Source organism: Protobothrops mucrosquamatus, unplaced genomic scaffold (assembly GCF_001527695.2).
Source record: "Protobothrops mucrosquamatus isolate PMUCROS unplaced genomic scaffold, P.Mucros_1.0 scaffold_148, whole genome shotgun sequence".
Classification (NCBI taxonomy): domain Eukaryota; kingdom Metazoa; phylum Chordata; class Lepidosauria; order Squamata; family Viperidae; genus Protobothrops; species Protobothrops mucrosquamatus.
Genome location: NW_015386224.1, coordinates 1 through 11,996, shown reverse-complemented (window position 1 = coordinate 11,996; position 11,996 = coordinate 1). Strand labels below are relative to the sequence as shown.

The 11,996-nt window shown below is 36.8% G+C and overlaps 1 protein-coding gene across 1 annotated transcript in view; it reads right to left on the bottom strand.

The window, feature by feature from the left end:
* The window catches only part of PIK3C2A (phosphatidylinositol-4-phosphate 3-kinase catalytic subunit type 2 alpha), a 17,038-nt gene extending 5,114 nt beyond the window's left edge, over positions 1-11,924 (bottom strand). Inside the window, exons 1-13 of the mRNA XM_015819253.1 lie at positions 11,688-11,924; positions 11,276-11,380; positions 9,806-9,898; positions 8,419-8,548; positions 7,479-7,615; positions 6,891-7,060; positions 5,989-6,145; positions 5,681-5,790; positions 3,868-4,075; positions 2,852-2,976; positions 1,817-1,934; positions 1,637-1,718; positions 370-479 (exon numbers count right to left, since the gene is read on the bottom strand). Of these exons, the coding sequence (XP_015674739.1) occupies positions 370-479; positions 1,637-1,718; positions 1,817-1,934; positions 2,852-2,976; positions 3,868-4,075; positions 5,681-5,790; positions 5,989-6,145; positions 6,891-7,060; positions 7,479-7,615; positions 8,419-8,548; positions 9,806-9,898; positions 11,276-11,380; positions 11,688-11,924 (1,782 nt within the window). The remainder of the gene's footprint in view (positions 1-369; positions 480-1,636; positions 1,719-1,816; positions 1,935-2,851; positions 2,977-3,867; positions 4,076-5,680; positions 5,791-5,988; positions 6,146-6,890; positions 7,061-7,478; positions 7,616-8,418; positions 8,549-9,805; positions 9,899-11,275; positions 11,381-11,687) is intronic.
* Between the last annotated feature and the right edge of the window lie 72 nt (positions 11,925-11,996).

Sequence of the window (11,996 nt, the reverse complement as noted above, 5' to 3'; positions counted from 1 at the left end):
AATAAATAAATAAATAAATAAATAAATAAATAAATAAACCTGAAGCTTAAGGACATGGGGCTGCATGTTGTCCCTGAAAGTTTTGATTCACTTCGCCAAAGTTGCTATCAATTGTAATTTTTAATATGACAGAAGGAAAAAAAAGTGTTAAATATCTGATTGGAGAGTATTTAATTTTAGTGAAATAGAACTAATGATTTTGCTATTTTTAATTTTAATATTCAATTGCCTCACTATTTGGGGGGATAGTCCTCATATTACTTGAGCCTGATTTCCTCAGCCCCCAGAAAGATATGCATCTTGCTTTTAGAAGACAATCTCATAAAGCATACTACAATTATTTAAATTTGAACACATTTATATACTTACCAAATCTTTAATGTGCATCACCATGATAAACAGAGTCTTATTTCTATAGGAGATGGACAACTTAACTTCTCCTCCTACTTTGCCTGAGGTAGGACTTGAAGGGCCTACATCTAAAAACAAATGAACATTTCATTTTGACTTTGGGTCAGTCACTCTTTCTCAGCCTCACAAGGCTGTTGTGGGGAAAAAAAGAGGAAGAAGGAATATTAGGTACATTAAACTGCATATATATATAGTGATAAAGGCAGGATAATAAATTTTTCATAATAGAAACAAAGTAAGTACAGTTCCATTTTAAGTGATGCTATGCAAGAAGGTTGCTTCTGTTAGAACAGGGGTAGGCAATCTTGGCTCTTTTATGACTCGTGGACTTCAACTCCCAGAATTCCTGAGCCAGCCACACTGAGGGAAAAGGGAGAGGTTTCCAAGCTGAGCCATGCTGGCTCAGGAATTCTGGGAGTTGAAGTCCATGAGTCATAAAAGAGCCAAGGTTGCCTACCCCTGTGTTAGAACAAAGGGTGCCGTTTCCCTTTGCTGTTTTCCTTGCTCTCATGATCTTCAAATCCTCCAGAACAGACAGAGAGGGCACGTGTAAAGGATTCTGGGGACCAGGATTTCATCAGTAGTTTGAATTCTGTTGGTTATTTGGCTATACAACATAATTACACTTTATGTGGTAATTACACTTTATGTGGTAATCATAATTCTTCCAGAAACTGCCGAACTGCCTCAGAATGTGATGTCTGAGAGAATGTTCAAAATGTATCCAAGGGAAACAGAATGCCCAGAATTCTCCAGAATGTTCCATTCCTACTTCTAACGATTTAACACAATTTGCACTGTATATCTTTATATTCTACTAGCTGTACCCGGCCACGCGTTGCTGTGGCTCAGTCTGGTTAAATGGAAAAGAAAGAAAAGAGAAAGCGCACGTTTGTAATATGTTTAATTTCACAATGCTTGTGGGTATGCTTTTACGTCCAACAGATGGCGCTGTTTTTTAAAAAAAAAGCATGTTTTTACCTGTCACAGGTGTGACATCTATATAATAGTAGGTATATAAAAACACGCACGTATTCGAATGCAACGTTGTGTCAAAATTTCAAAGCAATCGGTGAAGAACTTTCGGAGATTTAAGATTTTGAACAAATGAACATTTACATTTTTATTTATATAGATTGGAACTCCACATGGCAGAGGCTTCAGAGTTCACAGAAATAATTGTGCTATTCAGGATATTAATTAAACTGTACAACTATATTCTTACCTGTACACCTAGTTATTCCATCAATTCCTTCAGCTTTTTCATCACGAGGTAAGGGATGGAAGAAAGTATAAATAAGATCGCACTAGGTTGGGAAAGATAAAATTTCAATTAAGAACTGACTGTCATACAGACTGTATATAAAATCATCTATGTATTTTGCAGACTACTGTCAAGAGTTACCTCCGATACATCTGTTGATGCATTCATTAAACTTTGTATGTAGCTATTTAGCTCTACTTTCCTCTTGGCTGCTACATCCTTTACATGAGTTCTTCCTAGAACCATCTTACTAGGGAAGCTACAATAACAGAGGTAAATAGTTACTTCACTTTCATCGAGGCAAAAAAGTAAAAGCAATCAGATAGACTAGGGCAGGGGTAGGCAACCTTGGCTTTTTTATGGCTCAGGAATTCTGGGAGTTGAAGTCCACAAGTCATAAAAGAGCCAAGGTTGCCTACCCCTGGACTAGGGCAATGCAAAGCATTAAAGCATTACATCATGAAGTATTGCTCCATGAAGTGTCGAAGGAGTTATTTTTTCTGGATGACTCAGCAGATGTCTTCTCATGCATTTATACTGTATGTACATCTATTTTTTGACAATCTCAGCTAAAGTGTTTCCTGTACTGTATATGTACATCTATCCAAAATGTATTTATCTGATTTTATTTTTATTTATTAATTTTTATGCCACTCATTTCCCCTACAAGGTGAACTGAAATGGGAAATACAAATGGGAAAACCTGAAGAGTATCCTAGATGCAGCTTCTCCCTCACCTGCTTGTGGGAAGTCAGCAGGGAATGTCGAAGGTCTTGATCACGTGATTACAGCACACTGAGATGTCCTAACTGCAATGGGCACCAAGCACCCAGACTGCAATCATGTGACTGCAGGGATGCTACGATGGCCAGGACTCTGAGAACCGGCTCTAAGTTCCCCTTGTTTAACACCACTGTAAACTGAACAGTTGCTGAACAAGTAGTTGTAACCTGAGCACTATATGTATTGTTGAAATGTTCAGGGCTTCATGTAGATCCAGCTGATATATAGATCCAGCTGATATATAAACAGACTAAATGCAGAACTAACCCCAAAACAGGGTGCTTATTAAGAAAATATTCTAATGTGCAATGTGCTAATCTTAAAACTCTAAATAGGTAAGTTTTAGATATGTAAAACAAAAGCAATCCCCTAAAAGAAAATTATGACACATACCCTGGTAATTTCCAAAGAGGAAATAGGATCCCAAGCTTGTTGTGTAACTCCTGAAACTCATCAAATGTGCGAAAAATGAATGTGGGTTCAGTTTGCCCCTCTCTCAAAACTCTGACCACATAGATCTGCCAAAGAAAAAAGCAAACATTTCACTGACTCTTAAAAAGTTTTAACTCCTGTAATCCTGTGCTATAAACTTTCCAAATCTTGTTCTCTGCAGAAGTGATAAGATTTCAACTCTCAGAATTGAGGGTGGGGGAGTGGGGGTCAGACATGACCAGACTTGAAAAGGCTACACCCTTATATTTATTTCTAATCGTCCAATGAAAAAAAACAATGCCTGTAGCAAGATTCTCAATCTTTTGTTTGCCTTGAGATATGGTTTACAAGCCAGAAGGGCTGGGTTGACATATCATGATAATATCATAGCCTTGATATGCTTGCTTTGAATACAATTATTTTAATACTTGGTGCTGCAACCATATATACTTTTTCCACTCCAATCCCGCAACTGAGCCATCAAACCTCACTGAAACAGAACCATTTTGAAGGGGGGGGGGAAAGCCACGGGGGGAGATGTACTCTGTAATGCTTCTGCGGTCCTGAGCAAGCTGCCAAGTACCCAAACTTTGAACCTGTGACTATGGGGCTGCTACAACAGCTGTAATTTCAAGGACCAGGTGTAAGTATCATCTTTTCACCATCGCTATAACTTTGAACGATTGTTGAACAAAATGATCGTCTGAAGACTTCTGGTACAAAAACCCTAAACTTCCTTAGTCATTTCCAAGACTTAAATATCATTAATTTATGGAACATCCGTTAAAGCAGTTCCTTCAGTGATATTACTGCATTCAATATAGTTTGACTCATAGGTTAATACAGTAAGTTGCACTCAAATGAAAAACAATCTGAAATTCCTGCTATAATGGGATACATGTGAAAATATGCTTGTTAAAGCGAATGAAGGAAGCTACAGAAATCATGATGAATCAAAATATAATTCATAGCCTTACATAATATTTATCTGGGTTGTATCTTTTATGGTAGGTAAAAACAGATGCTTCTTTGATACGACCATCTTGTTTGAGTGAGTATGTTTTGGGTGAAAAAGATAGGATTGGCTCATCATTAGAAGGCAGCCCTGAGAAACGCAGTTGAGCAAGGTTGTGTATAAAAAAGTTGAACTTTGTAGCAACACTTCCCAAACTTGATTCAATTAGCCTGGAAATAAACAAAGAATATTAATTTCATATATTACAAGTGTGCCAATATCTTTTGGTTTCTTACATATACAATTTTAACTGTAATAAGAATATGAGGGATCACTTCACAGTTCTAATTTTAGTTCAGTGATACCTCGGTAGTCGACTGCTTTGAAACTTGTCAAATTTGGTACTTGATGGGTTTTGGTGTGAAAATTTTGTCCCAGTACCAACTAGAACTTGTTGGTGTCAGTTGCCTTGCAACTTTATGGGAAAAAATTGTTTGGTACCCATCACTTTTGGCACTTGTCACACCCTCCTGGAACCAATTAATGATGAGTATTATCAAGGTATCACTGTATAGTAATCATAATAGAAAATTTTAAAATTAATATTCCTGATATAAAACAGAGAAAGATGATGGTAGAGCTACTAGTTTACTATTGCTGAGCCCAAAAGACTATGTGTATATAGAATAATTCCCAAGTTTTCTTTTTGGAAATGCAAACTCCACAATATATTACAAACTTCCATCACTAAATTTTGGCAGTCCCAATTGCCACTGTAGGGCAAATTCTCCATGGTCGAAGCATCCCATAGTCGAAGCATCCCATAGTCTTATGATCAGATTTGGGACCTTCAGCTGGCTTCCCCATTGACTTTGTTTGTCAGAATCCATCAGTTAAGGTCGCAAATGGCAATCATGTGACTGCAGGACATTGTGATGTTATAATTGCAAGTGAACCCAGCACCTAAATTGTGACCATGGGACCGCCGGGATGCTGCGATTGCCACAACTATGAAAACCTGACACAAGTCCCCCTCATTCAGCACCACGGTAACTTTGAATGGTCGCTGAATGAGTATAGGTTAAATGAAGATTATCTGCATATCCTTTCATTAGCAAAAGCCATTTATATTAACTTTTGTTTGACTATTTACAGAATTTATAAACTGCCAAAGTCATGACTTTGACATCTCAGAAGTGTAGATCAATTTAAAACCCAAACAATCAGAATTCCATCAATATAAAAACAAAACAAAAACAAAACCATTAGAGGCTGAATAACAAGACACTCTCTTTCCCAACAGAACAAGTTTAATCCCTGTCTTGCCCAGTGCATAGAAGAGTCTGGTTTTCATGGCTCCATGAAAGGCTAATAGGTCAGAGTTGCCTGCATCTCAGAGGGTGGGAAAGTTCATTCTAAAGGCAGACACAGCAACCAAGCAGTCACTTTTTAAGGCCCATCAGTTGACCCTGCTTGAAAAAAAGGGACTTGAAGCATGCCCACTCTATGCATCCTGTTGAGATAGGCAGCACTAACTAGAGATAGGCAAATAACCCAGCCCTGTAGTGCTTTACTGTGGTCATTAGCACCTTGAATTGTATCCAGAAACCTACCTGGAGCCAGTGAGGCTCATGGCCAAAATAAGAAAGGAGACATTTCCTTATCTCTACAGTCCTCTATACACCCAAATGTCCAAACCAGGTGTTAAAGTTGCACAAAGATAAGGGCAAATAGGTAGAACTTCTCTTTGTGGAAGTTAATTGAGCCTCTAGCCTTAGCTGCAAGCAATAGGTGCATGCAAGAAACAAGATTTTTAAATTATTTGTGTAGTATACCTTGTGAAGAAAATGGTAGCCTCGGCATCAGTAGTTTGGGGCTGAAGAGCATCCTGGACATATTTGAGATCTTGAACTCCAGTAAGTTCTGGCAAGCCAGAAGACATCATCTGTAAAATGAACAGTTACTTTTTCAGTAAGAAAACATACATTACTTACTTGTACATAAACAAGCATTTATTTTAAAAAAGGCTTTCCAGATTTATGCCTGCTATTCAGAACTTTACGTTGAAATTAAGTGTCAACATAGTTGTGTTCTTTGTTTTAAAGCCTATTTTGTTAACATCAGTAATATATAGAAATATTACCAGGGACAGCAGATTAAGGAAAAGGTTGGCTTGTTTTCTGATTAAATTATAAGCTTGGCAGCAGAGATCAACAAACAGCTGGAAACGAATTGTGGGCTTTTCTCCACCATTGATAACGTAAGCCATATCTGATGTCAGCACAAAAGGAGCCCGATCCCTTTCAAAGGATAGAAAATAAGAATTTATTTTTAAATGCGGCATCCTGCATGTAGCCAAGTATGACATTTTTTAAAAAACAAGAAACTCTAAAACTGAGTTGCAAAGGTAAAACGCATAACTTGTTTCTGCACACATATAAAAATCAACAGCAAATACAAATCAATCTCAATGAACAGATTTTTTTAAAGATGTTTTCAAATAACAAGTGAATTATTTGATACCTCAGATGCTGGAATTTCACCATGTTCTAAAACAAGACTTGGCTAAAGATAGTTATATTTCACTTATACCCCACCCCAGTTCAGGGAATTTGTGAAGCAAGATGAAAATACTTGCTTGTTCAAATTGCTGGTAGGAAGCATTGCTATAAATGTGTATAATTGTTACCTTGCAAATCTGGCTTTTATGGTTTAATATTCTTGATTCCCAATTGAGCAGGAATGCTTCAGAAAAAGAAGCTCCCATTTTAATACAAAGCGCCAACATTGCAAAACAAAATTTAAGAAAACTATAAAAACAGTGACTGACATTATAGAAACATCTAATTCCGTTACCACTTCTGTGAAAATATTTCATAACAGAAAAATCATGACTTGACACCTTCAATGTGGTAGAAGCAAGAGTTAACACAATATGGCAAAGTTACAGCCATTGTTTTTCAAGAGGGTGCATTATAATTGCAAAATCCACCATGTTTTCAAATTACTGAGGTAGAAGATTTTAATTTCCTCATAGTTTCATACCTCTTAAAGGTTCCAAACATCTGAGCATGGCCCAAGAATTTTCCAAAATCAATATGAAACATATGTCCTGTACTTCGAAGCATTATGTTATCATTGTGGCGGTCGCAGATACCTAGGACATAGGTAGCCACACAACACCCAGCACAGGAATAGATGAAATTTTCAGAAGCCTAAAATAGACAAAATTAAATAGAAAATCTTAGGAGTTAGTTTTCCATGCAAGTGGAGAGGCAAAGTTTTTAAATCTGGGGTCTTCAAACTTGGCCCTTTTATGACTTGTGGACTTCAACTCCCAGAATTCCTCAGCCAGCCAGTTTGAAGACCCCTAATTTAAATTTAAATCATTTGTCTTGTGATTTGCCAAGCATTGAGCATGTCATTTAAATGCAAGATTCCCATTACTTCCAGCTATTTCAAAGACGTAACTTGGAATTGTCATGCCAGTGACCCACTTAAGGTAGCACTGTCCTGTATTTAATTATTAAATATGACATGTGAATGAGTCCCAGAGAGAGTTAGCTCTCATCAGATAAGATACTACTATTATTGGTCTCATAAATTCCTATTTGGAAATGGTATGTAGTTTACCTTTTCATATTCTTCTTCTGTAGAGTTGTATTTTCTTAGCCATTCTGCAAGAGGCTTATCTTTAAAGGATCCTGTCACTCCATACTCCACTTGAATTTTCCTAAGAGTATCTGAAGCTGGAACAAGTTCTACCATTCCTTTAAATCAATCAGCAAAAGTTGATAGATATAAAACATTTATAATACATATTACTATGTGGTCCTTTGATCAAAAATATTTAACTTAAAACCTTTAAATAAAGTTTCTAAATCCAAATTGCTTGCCGATATAGATTATTATACAGTTCTCTGCATTTAAAATACTATATAATACTACATTGTAAAATAATTCAAAAATTCAGTTATTTATCCCAAAAAACCCAAATTGTTACTTATCCCAAAAACCCCAAATCCTCTTTTATTTTTAAATCAACTAAAAAAATGGAACAAAGTCTTCTTTAAGTTGAGCTGGTGACTTTATAAACTAGTTTTCCTGGAAATAGCATGGAGGTATTTTATCACTGTGCTCTTATGAGACATTTTTTCAATTTCCCAGTCTGCAGTCTGGAATTCCACATGGTCTCCCATTCAAATACTAAGCAGATATGCCTATGTTTTTGGAAGTCAGCCATCAATTAGCTGCTGCCACCTGCTGTAGTCAAATCAACTTAATATTTAACATGGATAAATAAAAAAGTAAACATTCTTCAACATTCTGTATACTAGCAGCAGACTTCTAGAATAGCAGATGGGTTTTGCAAGTATATTAGGCAGTTCAATTAATGCCAATTATTTTTATGGCTATTGTATTCTGGGCTGCTTAGCAAATATGTGGCATCTGAGAAACAGGCTTTACAATACCGGTGTTGGGTCTGCCATTCCTGTCAGAAATTGTGACAGTAGCCAGACAAACCTTTAACACTGCATGTAGGATAACACAAGACAAGAAATTAAAATTCTACCTCTATCTTTGCCAGTTGCAAGGCACTTGAACATAACCATCCTCAAATCCAGTCCTTCCTGTAACCAGATCTTATCCATGATTTTTATCATTTGCAACGCTAACATATCCTGGCGCAGATCTTCTCCAACCTAAGAAAAAACAAAAGTCACAAATGAGAAAAAGAAATGATATCAAGAGAGGCTCAATGAATGTCAGTTCTGCCTATTTTATTATACACTAACACAACAGCAGAAACTGGTCTGGGATATTTTAGTGTTTCTTTTCTAGTATCAGTTTTCTAGGTCTTAACAGTATAGAACAAGGTGAGCAACGTGCCACCTGCAAACTGTGTATCTCAGGAAATTCATTCACTTTCTTCATCAAAGTCTGTTAATACCTTATTTCTCTGCACTTTATAGTAAGAATGGGTGCTGTGGCCCAGCACTAGCATGAGTAGGCACATCTGTCTGTAGGTGTTTGTGTGTGAGAGCAGTACTACTCCTTGGGAGGAAAAGTGGTGGGAGTAGGAGCAACCTACAGGAGCAACTTTGCTATTAGCTCTGCTTTTGGGAGGCCAGCAGGAAAGGTTGCAAATGGCAATCATGTGACTGAGGGATGCTGCAACTTTCCTAAATGTAAGCAGCCGAATCGCGTGCCTCTGGGGGTGCTGGGATGGCCATAACCCCAAGAACTGATCGTACGTACCACTTGTTCAGTGCTGTCATAACTGAACAGTCACTGAATAAGCGGTGTAATCCAAGGACTACCTATACTGCAAAACAATTTATTTGAAAATTATCATACTGAGAAACTCAAGCTTCATTTATGAAACAATATTTAGTATAAACTAGAGAAAGCATGAATAAAAATATAAGCCATAGGTAAAGAAAATATAACTGAAATGCTTCTTATAACCTAGGCAGACAGCATGCTGATCCTCTGAAATGACTACGTACGGTCTGCTCCCTCCAGAGCTATCTGTTTTCTTTTTATAATTACAATTAATGTGGTAATTTTTCATCAATCCATGAATATTGCTCTCTTAGAAAGGATTGCCCTGTTTTTCCAATATTATAAAATAAACGCAAAAAAAGGTATCTAATACAAAATTTAGTGGCAGATAAGGGCAAAAATTCATTGCAAAACAAAATTTAACAGAATAGTACCTACTGGCACAAAACGTTTTAAACCTCTCATATGTTCTAAAATGAAACCATTATTCTTAGCAAAGATGATTTTAGAAATGCTTGAACACTCATTTAACATGTGCAAATTCCCCCCACAAACACTCAAAGCATCCAGAGGGTTCTTTCTGACCATGAAAAGTCAGAACATTTTTTCCCGTGGAATTAACACTACCTACAGCATTGGAGGGGAAATATCTGTAATTGAAACAAAAAATGTACCTTAAACATTACATTAATTTCTTCTCCCAAAGGATCTGCATTCACCAAAGCAATTTTAAGAGGAACTGCATTAGAACTGAAATAGGAACATGCCTGTCAAAGATACAAAATATGATTGATATTATAAAAACCAAAAGGTTAAATAGAAATGATAAATGTCCTAAGTTTGGTTTTGCTCAGTTGTTCATTTTATAATAATAATAATAAAAATAAACAACAAATAAATTAGAATATACACAATTACAAAATGGTAACATTACAGGCCCAGGAAATTCTTAAATAGTGGTATTCCAAACATGTAAACATTTTACATTAAAACAAATGGATTAATTAAACCCCATTAAACCTACTAGTAATATACTAACTGTTCCCTCAAGTGTGAACAACATCAAAAACAAGGAAGTCTATCGTCAGGGCCAGTCTAGAATTCCTTAAACAGAGGAGAATCCTGATTCCTCAGAATTATATAGGAAATTTTTAAGGGCAGTTTTAAAAACTTAGAAGTTTATATTATATGTCGTTTATCCTGTATTCCTTTTACTTAGAGAAGTTTCATAAAGATAATACAAACCTAGCTTGTTGCAACAGAGTTGAGAAATAAAAAAATTCAAGTTGCACAAATTAGCGAAAGTTTGCCAGGAAAAGTAAGCAAACAATAAATAGAGGGGGGGAGAGGAACACAGAAGGCACAGCTAGGAAAAAGGTCAGCTTAGAAAGGGAGAACCTGAGGAGATAAAGGGAATAAGAAACAAAGTTTTAAATAAGGAAGACAGAATGGCTACTTATGAGTAAAGGAGAGGTTAAAAATAAAAATGCAATTGCTGGGATTCAACTTTCTGCCAATTAACAAGGAGAATGACACAGCTTGGTAAGTGCAACCGATTCAGGAGTAATGACTTGGCAACTCGAACACTGAGGAAAGACGGAGGCAGCCAGTTTCACCAGTGAGGAAATTACTTAGTGATGTCCCAGTGACATGGTTGGGAGAGAGCTTTAAGAGGGAAGAAGAGATATGAACTGGGCCTGACCTAAGGAGGAATGATCATAGGAAGTAAGATTGTTTTGAAGAAACAGCTATTGCTGTGAGCATTTTGCAAGGGTGGAGACAAAATTGGATTATTTAAAAATGCTTTGACCTTTTTGAAATGTACTGCATCATTAAGAAGACTGCTCTGTCCCTTATGTAGGACATCTAGCTCTGAGCAAGCCTCTCTGCAGGACACAAGATTTCATCTATGTATGATAGCCTACTGTACTTTGTAGTTATTCTTACAGAGCAGTCAAAACTAGAGGCCTGAATTCTGTGGTTATATGTATTTTATGTCCTCAATTCCCCTGAGAAGCTTGCAGATCACAAAATAGAGAATATCAATCTCCTAACATTTACAGATCCAAAAGGTAAATAGGCAGAGATGGGAAAGGATGAGAAGAATATAGGGGAACCAATGATTATTGTCACACAGCTCATACCTTCACATTCAATTCTTTAGCTACAAGACTGGGGCTGAGAGGCAAGCGGCATTTGTTTTTCAAGAAAAAAGACTGGACACGTTCCATTCCACTTTGCAGAACCATCTGTTAATAACCAATTGAAGGATAAACTTCGTTAAATAAAATTTGTAGAACTGTTTTCATTATGAATAAAGCATTAAGTTATATCAGTGTGTTTTTATAACATAATCTGGTGTGTGAAGCAAGCAGGGGTGTATTTTGGGGTTGTACATTTCTGTCCAGATTGCAAGGCTCAGAATCATCTAAAAGCGATACACAAGTAACCTAACAACCTAACTCTGGCTGATTTTAATATGACTGCATCATTCATCAATGTAACTGTGCTTTTCATTCGTGTGTGTATGTGTGTAACCTTGATCACTTCACCAACCTGTCTGGCTGATCCACTTGTCCGCTTTACTTTCTCTGCAACCATTCCTAAGATCTGCACAAGTCTTGACTGCCTTTCCAGCTCTTCTCTCAGACTTTTGCCACAGATGGAAAGGAAGGCACCGAGGATATGCTCATACCTTATTCCATGTTTGGTATCATGCAACGTATCCTTTAGTAACCTAAAATGTGATATAACTTTAGATTGGTTTCCTTCCCACATGCTTATTTGAGCCATATTTTGTGCAAGAGCTCAAGGCAGGGTATATAATGTGCCCTCCTTCTATTTGTCTCCACAACAGCAAATCCT